Below are 23,124 nucleotides of genomic sequence, written 5' to 3' on the forward strand. Positions count from 1 at the left end.
TTGTACCAATCTGTTTATATTATTCGCAACGCAGGTCGGAAAGAGCGGATGTTCCTCAAAAACGAGCGCGTTACAGAAAAACTTTGGGGGAAATCAATGCCGAGACTAGCTTTTATTCCACCCAAAGTTAAAAAGACGAAATATTTTTGAGGGACGGCCGCTATTTGTGGCCTGCCTTGCCGATCCATTTTCCATTTGAGAAGCTGATCAAAGGGCCTTACATCACATGATCGCTTCTGCCGGGCCCACGATGGCAAGAAGCCTTTTAAACGACTGCTCGGCTAATCGGAGTCGAGCATGGGATAAATGATACCCGCCTTCCTTTGGATTGTGAATGTCGGATAAGACGTGGCCCTTGAGCAAGAACCCAGCCGTCCTCGGCTGCTTGTACAGTTAAGTGTTCGAGGGATTCGATAGAAAACAGCAGTATGCGTTTCACTTATACCCCAATTTGACAGTGTCCTTTGAAGAAGACACATATACAAATTTTACTAAAGCTTACGCAGACGGCTCTGTTCACGAAAGCAGCAAAAATTCGGTGTTTTATTGCGTAAAGCCTCCAAAACAACGTTATATCCGAAGCAGATTATACGGCATCTCCAACATCTGCAGAACTATTAGTCATTACTATGGCGCTCAAGTACATTATATAAAATCCGAAATTGACAAAAGCTGGTATTTTAGGCGACTCCCGTGGAGCTCTCAGTCGGTTGTCTAGCGCCAACGCTGACACCTCTTTTACACGAAGTATGCTTAACATGATCCATTAAATCACACCTCAGGGAAGAACAGTCATATATCAGTGGATATCATCCCACACTGGTATCTCAGGAAACAAGGCAGCTAACGCTCTGGCGGCGTCAGCGCACAACCTTGACCACTGATGAAAGTTTACGTAAATGCGACGACGCTATACTGCTTATACGCCAGCAACTACAGAGCTCAGATACGGAAGAACGTGTCGCCAAGAGTCGTATCCTACACCAATCTCTGGCCACGCTTTAACTCGCCGCAGTAGCTCTCTGCTGCTCAAGTTACGCATTGTATGTGTTGCACATCGCCTTCACCGACAAGGACGTGCATGCGCCGAGTCCCTTTGTTCCTTGCTTGTGGAGACGACAGCCAAACGCTTGAACACTTGCTGATACAATGTCCGACACTCAGTACTAGTCACGATATGCTGCTGCGTGAGTTCCAACAACCTTCATCATAATCACCATCATCATCATCATCATCAGCCTATATTTTATGTCCACTGCAGGATGAAGGCCTCTCCCTGCGATCTCCCATTACCCCTGTCTTGCGCTAGCGTATTCCAACTTGCGCCTGCAAATTTCCTAACTTCATCATCCCATCTGGTTTTCTGCCGACCTCGACTGCGCTTCCCTTCTCTTGGTATCCATTCTGTAACCCTAATGGTCCACCGGTTATCCATCCTACGCATTACATGGCCTGCCCAGCTCCATTTCTTCCGCTTAATGTCAACTAGAATATCGGCTATCCCTGTTTGTTCTCTGACCAGAGAGCTGGAAGAACGCCAACATTATACTAATCCATAAGAAGGGAGACGTTAAAGAACTGAAGAATTATAGACTCATTAGCTTGCTTTCAGTATTGTATAAAATATTCACCAAGATAATTTCCAATAGATTCAGGGCAACACTTGACTTCAGCCAACCAAAAGAACAGGCTGGCTTCAGGAAGGGATTTTCTACGATGGATCATATCCATGTCATAAATCAGGTAATTGAGAAATCTGCGGAGTACAATAAACCTCTCTACATGGCTTTCATATAGCAGCAGTCATAGAGGCATTGCGTAATCAAGGAGTACAGGAGGCATACGTGAATATCCTAGCAAACATCTACAAGGATTCCACAGCTACCTTGGTTCTCCACAAGAAAAGTAGAAAGTTACCTATCAAGAAAGGGGTCAGGCAAGGAGACACAATCTCTCCAATGCTATTCACTGCATGCTTAGAAGAAGTATTCAAGCTCTTAGACTGGGAAGGCTTGGGAGTGAGGATCAACGGCGAATATCTCAGCAACCTTCGGTTTGCAGATGACATTGTCCTATTCAGCAACAATGGAGACGAATTACAACAAATGATTGAGGACCTTAATCGAGAAAGTAAGAATTGGGTTGAAGATGAATATGCAGAAGACAAAGATAATGTTCAATAGCCTGGCAAGGGAACAAGAATTCAGGATCGCCAGTCAGCTTCTAGAGTCTGTAAAGGAGTACGTTTATCTAGGTCAATTACTCACAGGGGACGCTGATCACGAGAAAAAAATTTACAGAAGAATAAAATTGGGTTGGAGTGCATACGGCAGGCATTACCAAATCCTCACTGGGAGCTTACCACTGTCGTTGAAAAGAAAAGTGTACAATCATTGCATTCTACCGGTGCTAACATATGGGGCAGAAACTTGGAGGTTAACAAAGAAGCTCGAGAACAAGTTAAGGACCGCACAAAGAGCGATGGAACGAAAAATCTTAGGACTAACGTTAAGAGACAGGAAGAGAGCGGTGTGGATCAGAGAACAAACGGGGATAGCCAACAACCTTATTTAGCTCGAACTGCGCGTAACGAAAACTTGTTTTCAATAGGACGTGCTTTAACTCGATATGAGTCTCATAATACTGTGCTGGAATTAATGTCCGCTAGGCGACTAGACACTCGTCTGTAATGATCGTACTCTGTGTATGACTGTGTGATGTGTTGCCATGTTCTTTTTTTTTCTCTTTCTCTCTCTTTCTCTTTCCTCCACAAGCGAGTGGAGATGCTGTTTCTTTTAGGAGAGAATTGCGAGCCGACCTTTCTTTCTCTTTGTGATGTTTGTAGATGTTTGCATGATTATTAATAATAATTGGAGCATCACAAGTAAATAAAGAATAATAAAAATACCATGTTACAGTGGCCATGAGCGTCTATCGTTTTCAGATAAACTAATGAAAACTGCTGATAGGACAGGACTGCCATTTGCTGGGAATTTTCGTGCTGCTCCATGGCGCTTTCTGGGGCGTATAAATAAGTCCCATCTAGCTCAAATGAGCAAAATACTGCCTATTACAAGGTTTTCAGAGGTAAAGTTATCACGTTGTAGTCCACTTGAGTCTGTCGCTAACTCGGGTAGCGTTTTCCAAAAAGCAAATGACGCGCCGCCACAAGGACAGAAAGGAAATAAACAAGTTCTAAGGAGTTCTTTTTTTCCCCTTTTTCGTGGAAATGGATTACTACGCTAGAAAGGTAGAGCTTCGCTGCTCGTGATTTTTTTAATAGCTATTCAGATCGCGGCTGAAATTTGTGGTCTGTTCGAAAAATAATATTTCATTTGGTGGCCGTCGCATCTCGGTGCATTGCTGGCATAGCGTGGGCATTCACACGAACCGTTACTAAAACTGACTGAGTTTCCCTGTCCATTGCAATAGCGAACAACGTAACGGTCAAGTGAACTTCGTCGGTATATAGTGTAGCTTGATTATCGAGCACATACTGGTTTCGTCGTTTTAACGCGATAGCGTTAAGGGCTCCGTGTCGCATAAAATGCGGCGTCGGCGTCGCGGTCGACTTCGGCATTGGCGTTAAGCATCGGCGTCTGGCGGAAATAATCATGCCGAACCACATCATCCCGAACCACCCCGAGAACATAGGCCCTCCGCGTGGTGCAAGGCGTTAGTGAACAAAAATTGAACTTCTCAAAGTAAAATCCATCCAAAAAATCGTAAAGTATGACTTAATCACAACCTGTCGGTGTGATAGCGTCGCATTGTAATTTGAATATACTAGAAAAAAGCCTGATAAGTGGCCAGGGATCTTTGAATGCTATCGCGTTCCACTCTTATATGATGATGATGATTTATTGGCATCCCCTTTGAAACGGGGTGGCGACCGATAGTCACCTAGCCTGCTTGATTTAATCAGGTATACTACACATGTTCTTTATCTAGCATTTTTGTATACCCCCCTCTCATTATCTTTCTTTTTCAAAAATTAGCTTGTACCGCTGCCTATGATTTTAAGTATCAGGTCGTAAAGGCGAAGCTTAAGCGCCCTCCAATTCTGATGATGTTTGGCTGTACTTTGGTTCTAGGCAACATTGAGGGGAATGTTGAAAACCGAGCCTTTATAAATTTTGAACACGCGCGCGCCTCGGGGCAACAGCAAACAATTAATAAAATAACAAAAAGGTCCTAGAACCTTCACATTTTGATACAAGACGGCTTAAATTGCTCCTGTAAAAATTTCTTCCCAGCGATGCATTTGTGTTTAAAAGTGAAGCCGACTTTAAGGGGATCAATCTAAGCTTGGTTTTAGATGCGAAGCATCTTATGGTCGCGGCTATGTCACTCTCTCCTTCCCTCCCTCCATCCATCCATCCGCCGTGCGGCGTCCACAACCCTACTGCGCATGCGCATCCTCCTCCCCCTCCTCTCCTCTCCTTGTCTCCTCTCCTTCCTCCTCCCCCTCCTCTCTTTTCCGACGCTCCTCTCCGGATTGCGCAACGAATGGCAACACCTGCGGCTCCGCGCGCGATAATGCGAAGCAGCTTAGGTTAGAGGCGCGACGGTAGGCGCCCCAGAAGCACCGCCAACAGTCACCAACGCCGCGCGCGTTCGGTGCGAACGCGGGCAAAACGCCGACGGCGTCGACAACAGTTCTGCGCGTTGCTGGTGCTGCTGCATGTCCAAGTTTATACAGCTGATAAAACTACCTTGAGTCGACCCCATGGCTGCTTCACATACTACTCAGGGTTCCCCTACGGGAAGATGGTGTAATTTTTTGTAAGCTGGCTTTCCCACGTTGTACGTTGAAGTGAAGCCTACTTATAAAGAAAATTGTGATGCGAGCGGAGCTCGATAACTCTATCGCGTTCCACTCAGGCGATGCTTAAGCGTCCTCCAATTTTTAATGTCCCACCAGCATACAAACTTTGTGATCGAAACTTAGCTGTCACATATAAAAATTATGTCTATTATAACCAGTATGCTGTTATAAATCTCGCTTTCTAAGAGCCAATGTTCCTTGCTACTCGTTTCGTAAGCAATTCAGACTTTTGGAGCAATCCCTTTTACTGCCCTGAATACGGACAGCAGATGTTACTGTATAGTTCGGCTAATTTGTTGAACACTTCAGAAGTAGTGGAATATTACTGGAAACTCGCACCATGCGAGATATTAAATACAATTTTTTTACACTAGCTTCCTTTTGAAAATAGTTCAAAGCCAATGCTATAGCTTGTTTACAGAAAACAAATGTGCGGAAATGCTAACTTGACACCGAATGCTTTCCTATACTCTTCCATGAATCATCAACGATTGAGTGATTTCAAATTAGAAACTACAACTTTTTGCCTTGTGAATTCAGATATATGTACATTACTCTTTTATTCCATGTATGTAATATGCTTGTATGTTTATGTTGTATGCGTTCTACACTGGGCTTGGGCTTTCTTCAAGCAAATTGTTTGGCTTTTCACCCAAGCTTTTCAACTTCCGCACAACAATAATAAACTGAATTGAATAGTATCGTACTTATTGATGTGTAATGCGTAGACAGAGGTAGTCGAATTAAGCCGCATCATGGTAATTGGCTCGATCGCTCCTCTCATCTGAAACTCCAGCTTCCTCCCAATCCTATCACCGTCTTTTAGGCCGAGTCCTTGAACAAACCTCCGACAGGACTCATTACCCTAAACCTCAACCTCCACAAAGTGTCTGCTTCCTTCCCCGTCTGTCTATTTTCATCTATTCTATCCTTGTATCATATTGTATTCCCTCTACCACTTTTCCCAGCATAAGGTAGCCAAAGTAATTCGCTCGTGGGCTAGTTCGTAATTTTTTTTCAGTAGTACGATTGTGCAGTGCAAAATAAACAAAACGACGTAGACAGCCCCTTTCTACGTCGTTTTACGTTCCTTCATGTCCTGTTTATAATGCGCTGCACAAACTTAACGCTGAAACAAGGTAGCCAGCCGGTATTTACACATAGCGAATCTTCCTGTCGTTCCCACTCTCTTTCTGCTTCTCGGCTTGCACTTCAGTTCACTTACAAATGTACAGTTAGAACTACACTTCATGTAAATACAGAAGCTGTGGTGAAAGTGACGATGCCTCCATCTGTTGTGATTTTGTTTGTTTGTGTGTACCATTTGTACAAGTGCATGCAGAAAAACTAAGCTTCTATTTAGGAGCATGCCGGTGGATCAAACGCAATAGCGTCAGTAAACCAGATAAAGATGACGTGACTCCTGCATCAACAATGTTGTTCGAAGACAAAAATAGGAGACAAAAAAGTATGTCAACATTTCATTTTTTTGTGCTTTAGATCCGTACATAGTAGGATCTCAGCTGCAAAGGTGACAGTGCTCAAATCTTCGCTATCGGCACGAGACAAAGAGGAAGTACCACCATGAGCATGTTTTGAATACGTATGCGACTATGTACAAAGGCGTGGGAAAGAAAATCAGGTCGACGGCGGCTTTCCTAACTCATGTCTTAAGATCGATACATATTTGATGTCGAGCTGTAAATTTTCTTCGACGACTACCGAAGCACTGAAACGATAAAACGCCGCACGAGACGGGGCAGAGCCAGTCCATTTCTGCCGCTCGCGTAGCACTGAACAACAATGAATCCTCTGTCTCAGGGTTTCAGGTAACTTTTCCAAAAATTGCAGCTCTTCTCGTTAGGTCCTCGCCCGTAAGTATATCTCTTGGGGTTGAGTTCCATATAGACTTGGTTCTTTGCGGTGAACTCTGGCCACGGCTTGCTGGCGACATCAGGAACTTTCCTGCATACAAACGAAGGAACGGAATTAGGGTACATGAAAAATGGCAGTACGATACACAGGCAAGCTTCATCCTGTGGAGAGAGAGAGAACATTTATTTAAGAAAGGCAGAGATCAGCCTGACATAGCGGCCTCTAGCCTGCTACTCTGCACAGGGGGAGGGGAACGGGGACGTAAAGCCTTGATGAGGGATGATACTGACACAAGCTCCTTCGTTGCGCGTTTTTGTGGAATTTTAATTGTATTGGCGACCACAGCTGAGCTCTAGAAACCGGCTGACATTTCTAAAGGACGTTTTTAAATTTTGTTGATAATCGTGAGAATGCTGATCTTGCCTTCACAGTTGTGCATCCTTCATACTGTGCATTGAGCAATAAACACATGGATTAAAAGGGAAGGCATGAACGACACGACCACTAGTGTCGCTTGCACTCGTGTCGTCCATGCCTTGCCTTCTCGGCCCTGTACGTTTATTGCGGAACCCACCGTATGAACGGGCACCAACTCGCCCTGCTTTCAGTTCGCCTAAAGCCAAGCTTCCCGAGCGCTATTCCAATGTCCAGCCAGGTTGTCGCCATGAACCGTCTTCCTCTGAGCTCTTCCCTCTTGCTACACACACGTATGGCCAGACTAGTGTCTCATCATAGGCCATCATGCTCCCATCATACCGAGGAAACTTGCAACACTCTGAATTCAGAACGTCCAATATACCGCACGTATTTTAGCTCCAACAGTCAAATACAGAGTAAAGGAGCGACTTTGTACGACGTGTACAGCGTTTCAGAAATTTTACACTACGTGAAAGAGACGATATTAAATGGTTTACATTCGGGTATTCGCATGGTCAATTTTTATACCTCAGCTATGTAGTTTGGTTTCTGAGAAACTCGTACGGGTTGTGTGGGTCTCGAGAAACTTGTATACTGCACAGACAGTGACTTCAGTTTTCCTTTCGAACAATGCAGAACCATAAAACAAAATCCACCTAGAAAAAGAGATTAATGGAAGACAGAATCTAGCTCAGCCCGAATCAAAAAGGCTATCCGTATTTTTTATGCGCACAGTGTAAATCAAATTACGCTTGTCAGGTTATTTTATGTAATGGGTGCTTTACACGAAGAAATACTCTTAGCTAAGGTGTAACTTACAATATTACTCCCTTGGAAATGACAGTTTCTCACGGGTGTAATTACAAAATTACGCCCTTCAAGCAGAATAATATGCAATTTAACAAAGTGGCCGTTAACACTGACTCAGGGAATAAATATTCAGATACAGTACCTCATTGCCTTTTCTGTAACTAAATTATCTATTATCATATTTAATATTCACTAGAGAAACCAAATCAACGGCAATGTCGTTTTTCGACGAAATTTGCACTCTAGCTGAACATAATAACTCTAGCCGAATAATAACAATCAATCTAAGCAATCAACAAATTATGATCAGACAACAATGTTAACAGCGCACACCTAAATATCGCTTTGTTATCTTTCATGTCCTTCTATGGCGTGTAACATTTGTTTTGTGTAAGAAATGTGTGTGTTGTGATTTACAGGCGCAGGAGTCTTTGTGAGGCCCATAGAACGCCGTTTGCTTAGGACCCTTTTTTCTTTTGTATATGTATGCAAGAAAGAAATAAGGATACTACGACTACTACTAGATCATGTATTACAACTAGCAGCATGTGGATAACAAGTGCACCAATTTCAACCCACTTCTCGAAACGCCGTTCAGCCAATCGGTATCATAGGCATACATTGGAGGGCACCGATCATAACTGTAAGAACCAGTCGGTTTCGCGTAAATACTTGATCATCTGTGGACATTTGCGAAATTTATCGTACATGCGTTCGAGTGCTATTGAACAACGTACAATTGTTAATTCAGCATAATCTCATGGCAGAGATTGGCAGAAATAATTCTGTGATGCCGTCATCGATGTTAATGCATTTCTTAAGTTAAACATCCCTGCATTCTTACACCCTTAAAGGAGTAACCTGCAAAATATTCCCTTCGTGCATCTTCAAACGCTTTAAAAATTCAGCATGGGCGTTTTTGCCAAAGTGACACCCTAGTTTTGAAAACGTCAAAGAAAACTGTGGGTCAACGTCGCTTTGTACGGCATTCTACTCTTAAGGGTGTATACAAATCAGTAACGGCTTCCGTTGCTCCGAAGTTTGCAACTAATGAAGCTTTACTTTCAGTTCCCGATAAATAATTGTGGAGATCTGAAGCTCCGTACTCTGCCATGCAGGAACAACTGGCCACATTTAACGTGCAAATATTCATGAAAAGCTAATATCCCCCAACTCATCGTTGAGCTGACAAGTATGGCAATAGGCCATATTGGACTTTGACGACACATGTTAAACACGGACGAACACCTGCAGCAGCATCTTAGTGGCTATTACGTTGCGCTGCTGAACTCGAGGTCGTGGGTTCAATACCCACCCCAGCTGCCGGATTTTGATACCCGCCCGAGCTGCCAGAAATATAGAAAAGATCGTGTACTTATAGATTTACGTGCACGTTGAAGAACCTTCAGGTGGTCCAAATTAATCCGGCGTCCCCCATTACGCCGTGCCTCATAATCAGAACGTAGTGGCACGTAAGACCCCAGAATTTATTTTAATTTTACCACGGACGAACAACAGTGTCAATAATTGTAGCAGAAACATATCTACATAAGAAAAGGCATTTCCATCCTCAAGCTGCACAAAATGTCGTCTTAGACGAATGCATTAAGATTGTAATTATTCAGCACTTGAACGCACTCTGTTGCCGTTCCAGTTTATACAAAATATAATTCGACTGAATTCGTCCCAATATGCACCGAACTCTCGGCGTGTAAACCACTCATGTGCGAACCTTTTGGATCAGAAACAATATTCTGCTGCACGTCCTCATCAACACATAAATGATGAAATGAGAAATTAATTATATGCCCTCAAGATTTACACTGCACAGACTCCTGCAATCTGCGTGCGTGTATGAGTGCGGGCGTCAATGTCATTATTCGTGCTGCTCGGCTTATTAGTGGGCTAGCTGTCGTGTATTTATGACGACGCCCTTGTACACCAGCACGTTCTTATATAATTCCCCCTCAGGAAAATAATGATGGGAAATACCGCACCCTTATGCCGATGGGTATTGCATTAACCTTAAGCTGTCGTTATTGTCTCGTGTAAAAGGGAGGAGGACAAAGAGGAGGAGGAGGAAGGGATATCTAGCCTTGCAGAGACATGCTGGTAATTTCTCCACCCAAGCAACTCCTCTTACTGGCTGGGGAGTACATAAGCGAGGCACATTTTGTGGCTTATGTCCTTCAAATAGAAACGTTCTTTTCATTTTTATTCTTAAATGCAAATACGTACTACGCTGCGCCTTACGCAGACTAAACCTCTGCTTTGTTTCTTGCCTGCTTTTTTATAAACACAATGCGGGAAATGTAAATGTCTTACCGTTACTAAATAAAGCAGCAACGTTTCCTTACTTCAAGCCAGAAAAGGAACGCCGGCGCTTACCCGGAATGCTTAGAATAGACTGAGCTTCGGTGTACGGAAGCACCGAGCGCGTTACGGAAAACGGCACTGTTTTGTCGGTGCTGAGGTGCGGCGCTCACTTTCCTATTGCTTTCCTTAAAGGGACACTAAGTAGAAAATTTTTTTCTTCTGTTTCAGTAAACTGCCCTTCTAGAATAACCAATACACCACTCTCGCCACGATAAGATGCTTGGTAAGCCAGAAAAAGCGCAATAGCAAAAGACTAGTGGCGACGCCTCCCTGAAGTTCCCGCACCAGTTCGCTGTGACGTCATGGATTTTGACAGCGTCTTCCAGGGCCTAGTTAATTCCTTAGCGGTAAAGAAAGACTACATTGTGTTCTAAAGGAGTCAATATTGAACATGGCGAAAGTTTCGGGAAGTTTTGCTGAGCCAACGCGGCCTAAATACGAAAAAAAAAAATACTTTGAAATCCATAACGTCACAGTGGTGTTAATGTGTTAGGCATTCTGCGCGAAATTCAATAACTGAAACTTTGACCTTCATTTTCTCTGCTATTAATCAACCTATGATTTCGAAATTAACGACAACAGAGTTTCCAAAATACACTTTATCCGTCTAAACTGGTTTAGTGCGTTGCTTTAGTGTCCCTTTAAAGCTGATAAAGAAATTTTCGATACTCGTTATTCGGTAGTCGGTACTGCGACTAAGCTGAATTCCATGTTCAACAATTTCCTTATACTGGAGCACCCACACAAAGTGCCTAACATGTGGATAGGAACCGACAACCTATAAAAGCCGCCTCAGAGTTGCTGCTGTGAGGATAACGAGGAAGACAAGCTTGTGCCGATTCGTGTCTACCGCGGTGTTTGTCGCCTTTGGGCTAACATTCTAATATACCTTGCAAATAGATTTCGGCCCGTGTTTCCCGTAGCATTCCTGGTGAAGATGCGCGTTCTGTGCACCTGCCATGGAGCTTCGCGGGTGTGGCTGTATATACCACATGATGGGACTAGTGACTGACCTCGAGTATTAAATCGTTCCTGCCAGTTCCTCTGCACCATCGTCAGCATCCCCCCAGTGACCTTGTGCCAGTATACACTATACATCATCAGTATCCAGTGACGTTGTTCATGTAGCGTGGCCACACCTCACTTCACTCACTTTACCTTACTTTCACTTTTTTATGTCAGAGTATTCACATCGTGTTTGGATTGGCGGCTGCGTAGTAAGAATTATTTGTGCAATTAGAAACTGTATTTCTTCCGACCTAGCATTACAATTATAAGTGCATCTCGTATTATAGTTTCTCGCCTACGTCCCTCTCCGTCAGACTGCTCTAACTCATACTGGATGCATACCAACACTTTGAAATCTCAATATCGCTGCCGCTGCCGGTATATACGTGAGGCCTGCAAGGTAAGGAAGAAACAAAGGAAAAGTAACTACGGTTGGTGTTCCTAATGCTCACAGATTTTTACAGCAGCAGTGAACACTATCAATACACCGTTTTCATCTTGGCTACGTTGCTGCTTTGTCCACTACAAGATGCAGGTCAAGAGGGCCTGACTGTCGAAGATGATCCGTATATAGTGACAGCTTACCCAGTTTTTGCGAAGGTAGTCCAAGTTTCAATCATAAGCTTGGACAACTCTCTCTCCTGGTCAGTGGCAATCGTAGGACTGCTGAAGGGAAGTCCCATCACGAAGAACACCTCGTCTCCGTGTGTCGGCCCCACCCAACCGGGCCACGTGCTGAATGACGGCCGGTGCGTGAAGTAGTAGTAGTGGACCTTGTTGCCCATGGATGCGAAGCTCTCAGCAAAATACTTGGTCGGGCAAATGATGGCGAAGTCGCCTACCGCCTCCGCAGCCTTCTGCAGTGCTTTGATGTTCTCGCGCTCACCAATGTGGCTGAGGTAATAGTGGCGGATGGGAGAGACGTTCTTTCGCAGAAGCATCTGTAGACTGTAGGAAACATACAGGTCCACCTCGTATTTGGTGATCTTGTGGGCCTGCTCGAGGTCTAATGATCTGCCGAAGAGATAGAAGACGAAGTAGCTGCCTTCGTCAAGATTGTTGCCGATAAGCAGGTCCGCCTTGTGGAACTTCTTCTGCTCCATCATCAAATACGGATCGTCTGGAATTATGTCATCGCCGAAAACGGGGAAAAACGTCAGTGCGTGCACTCCGAATATCGTGTTCGACATAATGAGAAGTTCCTTGCCGTCGATCTTGCGCAAGCACTCGACCATTTCAGCCATGTGCGACTCGATGGTCATGTCATTGCTGGCGCAGGACAACGCTCGGGCCAGCTTCTCCACTTTGTGCGGGCCTTCTCTCGTGTTATCTGCAATACGGAAGTAAGGGCTACCGCTCTCCATGATGATCCTCTTGAACAGGCCCTTGCTGAGGGGTGAAACGAGGTGCAGGCCGATGGAGATGGCGCCCGCGCTCTGGCCCACCAGCGTCACGTCGTCGGGATCACCGCCAAAGTTGCGAATGTTCTGCTTGACCCACTTCATGGCCAAGAGCTGGTCGTGAAGACCAGCGTTTCCGGAGGAGTGCAGCGTGCCGCTGTGGAAAAAGCCCATGGGACCGACGCGGTAGTTCATACTGACCATGACAACGTCGCCGCGTGCGACGAACTCCTTACCATCGTACCAGTCCCAGCCGCTGCTTCCGAAGCTGAACGTTCCTCCGTAAATATATACGATCACCGTCTTTGGGACGCAGCTGCTAGGCCTTCCTAGGACGCACTCCCGCGAAGGCGTCCATACGTTCAGGTAGAGGCAGTCTTCAGTCGAATTAGCCGTCGCGATCGTCACGTTGCTATTTATATAAAAGTCCGTTTGCAAACAAGGAAACGGCTTCTTCGTTGCCTGGTAAACGCTGGTCCAGGGCTTGACAGGAACGGGGTTGCGAAACCTGAGCGGACCCAGAGGTGGTTCGGCGAAAGGTATGCCAACGAACTGGTAGAGACTCTTGTTGGCAGCGTACACCCTTTGACCCTGCACTGGGCCGGAATTGGTCTCAACGATGGGGCTTTCCTCCGTCGAGATAGGCTGTGAAGTCGTCGTCGACACGGGCTGCATATCGTCGGGTGGCACGACCAGTGACAGCTGATCCTTACCCGTGGACGCCGGTTGTGCTGTGGTTGGTGCGCCGCCTTCAAGAGGACTAGTTACGTTGAATGGCTGCGGGAGGTAGATTTTCTCGTCGGTGTCCTGTATGGGGTCACCTGGCTGGAATATGTAGCATCTCCCTTGAGCAGTTCGAAGCGCATACCCGTATAGGAGCAGAACTACGACTCTTGAATACATTATTGCTTCTTTATTTAGATCAGCTTCTGCAAGAGAAAAATACAAATGCACATTGACATAAGCATCTGGCTAGCGGAGTAATTACGAGATTAATTGTGGCCGGGATGAACGTTGGTTCACTTTATTCGGCTTTCCACAACATAAAAAAGCACGGAATAACCGAGTAGCTTGGAGGGTCAATAACAAAACCAGGAAGTAAGTGAAATATTCTTTTTTTTTTCGGTGATGTCACTATATATAGAGCCAGTTACGCGCCGCTTTTTTGGGTAACCGTTGATTGCATGATAAGTTTTCTGATTTCCTATATATATAGTGTCCTGCTATCCACACTGACCAAATGATTCACTTTTGGCTTCTTTAAAGGACTTCAGTAACTGAAAACGTCTATAGCTTATTTGTATCCTACACAAAAGCATTGGACACGAAGAATTTCATAGCTTATTCTTGGTGGCGGTGTTAAATTAAGTGTACATGGTACCTTTTACGGCGTTGAAATGAACCAATCAGGTTTGAGACATAAATCAGTTTTAGCATCTGGTTAAGTTGAAGAGCAAAACAAGGCATTGATTGAACCCAGTTATATCATTTGCGGTATTGCAAAGAACTAAAAAGAAGCCTTGACCACGTTCAGTGTGGTGTGAAGGTTGCAAGGTGAACGAGGACGTTCGTGACTGCCGCCGCAGAAGGGGGAAAGTCTGCACGGGTATCGCGTTTTACGAGCAGGATAAAAAAGGGCACTACGTGCAGTATTCCTGGCGTTCTCTGCGTGCTATCCTTTAGTACTACGGCAATAGCAAAAAAAAATGCATGCAACTCTTCATACGCCAACAGTGCATGGAATTCCGCATAGCACGATAAGTGCGGCAGTGTATGCTGCATTATACGGCTTATACCTTGGCATCATGCACGGTGCAGCAACTGTGTTACTAACTGGTGCGTAAAAAAATCTTTCCGGGTTTAAGTAACATGACATTCGCCATATACGTATACTCAGTAGACGCCGTAATCTACCCAGTAATGAATTGCCAGCTGAGGTTTTAGTCACACCAGTTTTCCCATATTGTAGGTACACCTACTACTATGCATATAACAGAACTAAGTAACTGCTTGTATTCGGGAAGAGCAGAAACGGACGTTGCCTCAGGACGCAAACTTCCACTCTACAGATATAAATCAAGAAGCATCGAACATTATCACGCGACATTGTACAATTTTTTGATGGTGACTTTTTTTCAGCGAATCATCACTGATATTGATTAGTCGTTCGGCGGAAGGAGGGCCCACTGGATCCAAAAATTATTTAATGCTATCGCGGAATCTCTCTGGCCTAATCAGATTGCGCGCGCGCTGCGAATGCTGTTGTAGAATGTAAGTGAGCTCGTGTGATTATACTGAATTTTACGGCGATTCCCGTATATATTGCGACCAAAAATGAATTAGATTCGTGACTCGTAGCTTCGGCACGGTCTGATTCTTTACCGTCATTACAACGTGATAATATTATCACCAGGTATAAACTGCTGCGCTCCAGCAGGTCTATTCTGAAACACGGCCACTAAAATCCTTTGAAATCAAAGCTGGTTAAAATTGACGTGCTTTCTTGTTGCCTAATTGTCTGCAAGTTATTCTTGCACTATAACATTCTCAGTTTCCTCATCAGCACGTGTTTACCAACAGGAAAAGCTTCGAACGAATCGCAACCATGAAGTCACGCGTGCTCTAGACGCAATACGTTATACGTGTCCCCAGTGAGCCGAACGGCGTTTACAACTCGTCCATGTGAGCGTCTATCCGCATTAATAAGTTCCAGCGCTCAGGATGTACTGCACAAGTTCGAAGCACAGAACACGCGAAGGACGGTACCTATACTGGAGCCACATCGCAGCGATCCCTCACCTTCGGTTCAGCTGAGTTGTGCGCACGTCATGCGCAGTATCGTGTTCCTCGTGCGGCCACCAGCGCTTGTTAACCGCGCGCCCGGCGTGCAGCTGCTCAGACCTCTAGGTGGGACGACGATGTTGTGTCGCACTGTGGTCACCGGACTCGGAGGGCGCCGCGCCGACGTCTGGCGAATTGACTTTCGCCCGGGCGTCGGCGATTTAGGTCGCGCACTATTTAGAGTCCATCGGCGCTCGCCCGCCGGCCCAGCAGCGGTCTTCCTGGTGGGAGGAGGTGAAGAGGCTGCTCAGCCGGGCAATGATCCCTCGCCACACACTCCGTCGCCTGGTCCATGCAGCGTGCAATGCGAACAGCCACCGCCTTCTTTGACTTAGACGCACTCCGAGGAAGGCCGGCTAGCCTTTTCCCAGCTCACAACATATACCCCCTTCGACCTTCTCCTGCGGCCCTCAAGCGTACTGGAAGCACCTGAACTACAGCAGCAGCTGACCCCCAGTGGGGGAAACGCGATGCACCGCCTCGCTGGCATTCGTGTTCGCTGTTTGCATTGCGCGTTTGTGTACGAGCGCGTGTTTGTGTGTATGCGTGCGGGTACACGTTCCCGTACTTGTCCAATGATCATCACGATAAAAACTAAAAAGAAGCTAACATCCCTAGGGAACGAAGTGCGCCATTGCAACCAAAGCTTAGCGGTGTACTACAGCGAATGACATATGAGATACGACAGGTTTTGAAGTTCTGCATTTTATTGCTCGCTCTCTGAAAACCACTGGCGCGTGGCGCTGCGCTTTGGCCTGTTACGGTAGATGCTCTTCTGTACCCAAGGACCCAGAGCGTTTGCATGTCATACCAAGTCAAACGCCCGGCGTGCATTAATGTCGATCCAGTAGAAAGCACACGCGCGCGCATTCAGTTAAGTCTGTAAAGGAGATTCGTGTTTCTCGACATATCATTTCAAGTTTCGCTCGTTCTCCTTACACGAACTGAACTGATGGAAGCGGTATTACCGTTGACACTCCGCGGCACCGCGTGCCTCGCCGAGATTACGCGTTCACATATGCGGCTGATGTTTTATTCATTCTTATAGGTATGCATATTTCACTGGGCATGTCTTTCGATGTTGATTTCTTTTCTTTTCTGAAATTGATCTATGTTTCGATTTGTCGCCGAATAAAGTGTCAAGAAGCTGTGATTATCAGTGGAAAAGAATATTAAACTTATGCAGAGTAATCCCAAAGTGAATTATACAGTTAGCTTGAACCCCCTCTTCTTGTTCGAAGTAAACTTTGTCAAGCACGCACTTCAGCTCTCCCTTTATATGGTTCAATTAAATGAGGAAGCGTGCTGCTGCACAGCTACCTTTACGTTTTTAGGTGCACGCCCGACACTCACTGCTCGCTGTGCTCACGTCAATTCGCCTTCTAACTGATTGAGGCGTAAGAACCAATTTATTCATGTCTCCGTTCCTATGCATGCTGAAACACATGCCGTGATTCCACTGGTTGTTCGTGTTCAAGACTGCACGGGGACTCTGTCGTGCACATTTAGCGTGCGACATAAAGCAGCACAAGCTCAAGAGCATTCCACGAACAGTGGAATGAACACGAACAGTAGACGAACAGTGGAATTCCACGAGCAGTGTGGCAAAAGCTACAAGCGGGATGGCGATATTTTATTTCAAGATACGTGCGTTCCGTTAACTCAGTTTGAAAATTCAGTCCAACTAATAACGTAATAAAGGCAATCATTTCTCTATATAAATATTCTAAGTTTTATAGTATATATTTATCATTTGTACATATATATTTCCCATTTCGACTAACTCTATAGAGCAACACTACAGACTGGCAGTGTTCCTGGTTCAAGGTTGGTGCTTTTAAAGTTAATTAACTGATTGGAGAGATTAGTTAGCAACTTCGGACGTTTTAGGCACATGTTTCTGTAACAACCACACACTTAATTTATAAGACCAACGCATTTCTGCCATTGTTCACAGGAGCTAGCAGGTGAAATTTCACCGATTACAAAAATTTCGCACAAATGTCGCAAAAGTCTCGGCAAGAATCATACGATCTTAAGCAGCCTCAAGGCAACGGGCTAGTAGGTATCATCACTATTGAACATCGTGTGGCCTATATATAGCTCGAACCTCTCGGAACGAAAGGGCAGGAGCAGGAAGGTGTCTACACAGCCCTTGCACCTCCGCAGCTGCTGTTTCACACCGGCTCCGGCACCACATATTTTCCCCTCATTCACTTTCGTTTCCGCATGGGAGTTGCAATCTCCGCCACTTCTTCCTCGAGAGTGGTCTTGACACTCGGCCACGCGCCATGTGCCAGTAGAGGTAGTTTAGGCAACACTGGGGCACCGACAGTTGTGAGGCTATGTTTGACCCCGTCCCACACGGAAAGCGGTGTGCATGGCCGATGGAGATCGGCCGCGTGGGCGCAAGACAACACAGAGGCAGCCAGCCATCGTTAGGGAACCGCACGCAGTGCTTCCAGCCTCAGAGAGAGGAAGACCGTCAGTGCCGCTTCGCTCCGGAGACGATAGCGGGGCCGGAACGAAGCCCGCTCAATGGCGCCGACCGCGTCCGATGGCTAACCGCCGTTTTTACGGTTCGTGACGTGTTCCCGTTATTTCCTTCTTCTACAGTGCCTGCAAAGATTTTTTGTTGCTTTCCGTCGAGAGTAGGGCACGTCCGCGGCATCTTCTTGACTGACCCAAAAGCAGTTTATTGCGGGACGTGGTGGGTCTGGGACGGGACCGGCCTCGCAGTCATGCCATCGTTACGGCCATAGGTCAGTGTCCGAACTGATGGTCGTTAGGCTCACCGAACCGATGCTTCCACCAGATGACCGACAATATGGAAAGTGAGCGGCGCGCGCATAGATGCGACGCCGGTTCCTTCAGACGTCCGTGCCAACCGCACTTTCGAAGGGCTGCGCTGTCGTTGAGGGCTGCGGTGTCGCTGAAATGTCCTCCTACAGACTGTGTATGTCTTTACCACACGGCGCTTATTTTTTTACTTTTGCGCTTAACAGCTACACTGTCTTAGCAAACCAGATCTTCCACTCTGGTTAGCCTCTTTGCCTTTCACCTTTCTTCTGTTTCCTAAGCAAGCGATCACCAATTCAAGATCGATGCGCTTATTGTAGCAAGTTGGAGTGTTGGCAATAAAAAAACAAATCATGCTCGTTATTTCCGAAATTCTCGACGCTATGAAGTCATATCCTGCGCACTTCTTCCTTTGAGTTTGGCACGCCCAAGGGCGTGGCTATTTATTGTGTTATAAATATGTTCAATTTAGGAAAACAGAGCCAGCTAGCGTCTGACAAAATCTCCCAGCTCTAACTACCAAGGTAGTAGTTGCGGCCTTCTTCAGTGGCGCTTGATTGTAAATATTCGTCAAATTAACTTTTACAGTTTACGTTTTACAGCTTGGGTGTGCTCTACAGGCGCTCTTTGATTATACCTGGCTCCACTAAACACATCATCGTCATCAGTTTGGGTCCCCTCCCGGTGTCGGTGCCTCGTTGTCAGAGTGATTTTTTGACTGTGTAATTAATGTTTATTTACAGCGCACAAAAAAAAGAATCTGTCATCTAGTTATCAGTTCTTTCTAATGTCAGTGAGAGTATCACTGTCCTGCGTAATAAAACAATATGCAGTAGAACCTGGATATATCGAATCTCAAAGGGATCCCCAAAAAGTTCGATAATAAAAATTTCATGGAAATATTTTCAAGGGGATTTTACTGCTGTTCGTTATACACAATAATTCAATATATGTGGGTTCGGTATATCCGGGATCGACTGCATCACGACATAGAACATGTATACATAAAATTGGTTTATAAGTATATCTGACACACATTGACCTGTCAGCAAAAGCGCGCCCGGTTATCACCAGTTTCTTTTATTATTTCTTTATTTTTTTAACATTGGGCTTCCCCTTTCTTGGGCCTCTAAGCTTGCGCCATTGTGACGCAAGGAGTATAGAATTCTAAAATATATTTAGATATGTGTAATATTTCTCTGTGCACAACATCACATACCGCCGTATACAGCGTGACGTCGCTGCGACAGCGTCTGACACAGTGAATCAGCCTGAATCGGTGTGTGGATTTCAGCATAGCTTGTGAACTGCATACACATAAACATTTCATGAGATTAAAGTTGTGTTCTCTGTGGCAGAACACCGTTACTTTTGCAGAAGAGTTCGCATTTGGGCCGACTGGTTCATGATTACGAGCAGAAAACAGCACTAAACGACACGAAGAAGTGATCTGTGTCCTTCTCTTCGTCCTGTCGTTTAGCGCTGTTTAATGCTCGTAACCATTACTCTTACATAACCAGTACAGAGTACGACAAATGAGTCGTCCTACTATCACCGTCAACGTGGTCGTCGCTTTGCCGCTGTCGTTACACAAACACTCGCGCCCCACACTTGTTAATTGTTCGCCTTACAAAAACATGTTCATTCGTCCGGTAACGCTTTGCAGAGCCGCAAACAATGTTGAATAGCCAGCTACCTGCAAACTCTCGGCATAAAATTGATTTCCACAATGCGTGAGATCTGCATTTTTTTTTTTTTTTGAACGTGTGTGTGTCTTGACTTGCTGCAATTCTGAAATGTGGCCTGAGTAGGCCTTGTATCAATAACGCTACGCCGCGCAGCTATGTGAACCAAATCCAAACCACAGGCTCTATCAGGCTGACCGACTTGCGTTTACACGATCCCGTCAAGAGAACTTCGATCTGATAGGCGCGTTGTTGTCGAAATGCCCTTAGCTTTTCGATGAGTCATTCAGACTGACCTGTACCTTCAGCGATGTTGTTCTTTTTTTTTTTTTTTTTTGCATAGCCATGGCAATGTTTCAAGCTCTTTCGGCTCCACGGCTGCCGCATTTCTTATACATCTACCATGAGGTTTTCAAATACGCCTTCGGACTTTTCCTCATTAATGTGTACGCAGGGGGAAAAAATACGGAATCTGTGCTCGACAAAAAAAAAAAAAAAACATGTTTCTCCTTACGTGTGACTCTTCTAAAAGAAAGCTCATTCGACTCAATAAAGGGATACAGTACATGATCGAGTGTCGCCTTTTTTCCGTTTGCAGGGGGTAAAAAATTAATCGAAGCTGCACCCTTTCAGACTGTGGATTGCTCCTCGTTGCCTAAAAACAAACTGCGTGGGGATTTACCTCGTCAAGAGGGAAAACATTCGAAGGTGTTTACGTGCTGCGAAAGTATGCTGCTTTACCCAACACACCAGAAACATGTGCGCAGCAGCCCCTGAATGAGTCGTTGTACATTAATGGTGCAATAATGCTTTCATGATGTGCCAGTTCTTTATTGGCGAGTTGATATTGCTTATGAGGCTGTATAGGCATCGATCTGAATGCTAACGAACACCGGTTTCTCTCGAAAGAGACTGAAAACTTAGCTGACAGGAAGATGGAAAACTTGAACGCTAAATCTTGTGTAAGTGGAGGAAAACTCTTGCGAATGTTTGTGTAGGAAATATAGTTTTTGCCCCTCAGCAAGCCCCCTCAACTGTTTAAGAAACACTTGCAACGACTGAAACTGCCCCTTCATAACATAAATGCGATCCCGATCATTTCTCACAAAAGAACATAAGAACACAAAAGCCTTTAGAAAGATCACATGGTCTATACCTGTTTACGGATTTCTGTTGCATGTATTACGAGGGCGCTCACTAGATGAGACCTACGAAATAGAAAATGTCAGCCAGTAAGTCCTTTCTTGCATTGCTTTATAGCAACTTATAATCATGACAAGACAGTGCTACACAGGAATATGTAGGCTTGAAGTGATCAACAGGCGTCGAACAAGGAGTGTCTCTAGAGAACAACTTTCGATGAGGGGACTTGTTTTCATCCGGTCCCCTTAACATGTACCCGGCAGGTACCCTTGGGACTTGCCTTCATGTGACGAAGACGAGTCTTCGACGATTTTCTGGAGAAACTTGTTCTCTAGAAACATCCCTTGTTCGACCAGTCCTATTCACTTTATAATTAAGAGGAATGCCAGAGCTTAATTAGTCGCTTTTTCGTGATCATTCCGGTAGCGTTGTCAAGGTTCTTTGATTCACTGCGCGGCGAGGACAAAATTCAACACAAAATAAGCTTCCTATGTTCATATATATATATTCTCAGCATTCTGAAAGCTAGAGCCAACGTGAGCCAATTACTTACGCAAAAGCTGTCGGCGCATAAGCACGACCCACCAATGGCCAGCGCCCTTTGGCTGTCCAATCGTGATATCTAACGATTCAGCACCAAAACCACGGGAACATCACGTGCCGCTTTTACATTCGTGTTGATAAACTGCGCTAAGTGCCCCCGAAGCAACATTAAGAGAGGACCGGGAACAAAAAAGTCCAAATTGCTTTGGATTAGTGTGTCCTCACTTAGTGCACTTCACCACTATCAAGCACAACCCTTCTGTTTTCTTACTGGCCAATTTATACTCACACCGCTGACTATAGCCTTTGCCCTAAAGCCAGACGGCTTTCAGTAAAGCAAAGCGCCGCAGAGCGTAGCAGCGACAAGCCTGCCGTATACCTTCTTTAATGTCCCGCATGACAAGCGAACAGCTGGTATTGAATTGAACAGAAGAACGCATTAGACGTTATAAATTTTAACTTCTTGTTTTCTTTCTTGCAAAGACACTCCCTCGTCTCCCTCGATCCCCCGCAGCGACAAAAGGTCCCGATTCCAAAGCCAAGGTCGGTGGTATGTCTTGAATCCCCTGAGGCCTCGATGAGATATTGACATGGAAAGGCTTGCTCGCCACGACGTGGTTATTTTTTTCTTCGCGCTTCCTTCTTGTCCCGCGTTATATCAGACGCTCTGATCGTGGCTGATTTTCCGCGTGGAGACGCGAAAGGAAAGTTCGGCCACGCGAAGGGCGAGGAGGTATTAAGGCCGGCGTCTCTCCGAAGGCGCGATCAATGGCAGCAGCTGGTCCAGAAAGGGAGCTGTAGCGTCGTTAGCACGCAGCCACGATGCAAGCCAGCTTAAAGAGAAATATTGCGGAGGAAAGAAACACATGTAGTGAATGGCGGCTATCACGCCGAGGTCAGTGCTCTGAAATCTTTCGTGAAAAAAAAATTATACACCTCATCCAACACCCTGTTCTCATTTCACAAATGACAGGTACTTGTCGAACTATACCAAAAAAATTGTTTATAAAAAATAATATAACGCGCCCTGAGCAGTAAGAGCGCGCGGACAAACATTATTCACATTTGCGCGCACTATTGCAATTTGACCGGGTCAAACAACCTTTAAAGGTACTTTATACTCTACATTCAGAAGAAAATAAAGAGAAAAACATGTTACCTTGGCCAACAATTGCAATGCGTAAAGGGAATAAGTGGCGAACGTTTGTAATCAAAAGCAAATGTTGGTGTCAGTGAGAAGCGCGGCTTTGTTGAAGCGGCTAAATAAATGCTGTACAGCTAACGGTCATGCGTACGACTGCGTTTACTTTTAAGCTATGCAACGTGTAATCTCATGCAACGATTATAGGTTTATGCATTGCAAAGGTCATAACTTCTGCATTTCTTGCGTCGGATTCGC

At 45.3% G+C, this 23,124-nt stretch overlaps 1 protein-coding gene across 1 annotated transcript; it reads right to left on the reverse strand.

Annotated features, from left to right (window-relative positions):
• Positions 1 to 6,345: 6,345 nt before the first annotated feature.
• LOC119455218 (acetylcholinesterase-1) lies at positions 6,346 to 13,639 on the reverse strand. Its single transcript, XM_037716635.2, has 2 exons — positions 11,900 to 13,639; positions 6,346 to 6,793 (listed from the first exon to the last, which is right to left on the reverse strand). The coding sequence occupies exons 1-2, from the start codon at positions 13,615 to 13,617 to the stop codon at positions 6,646 to 6,648; spliced, it is 1,866 nt and encodes a 621-aa protein (XP_037572563.1). The 5' UTR covers positions 13,618 to 13,639; the 3' UTR covers positions 6,346 to 6,645.
• Between the last annotated feature and the right edge of the window lie 9,485 nt (positions 13,640 to 23,124).

The sequence above is a fragment of the Dermacentor silvarum genome, chromosome 6, assembly GCF_013339745.2.
Source record: "Dermacentor silvarum isolate Dsil-2018 chromosome 6, BIME_Dsil_1.4, whole genome shotgun sequence".
Classification (NCBI taxonomy): Eukaryota; Metazoa; Arthropoda; class Arachnida; order Ixodida; family Ixodidae; genus Dermacentor; species Dermacentor silvarum.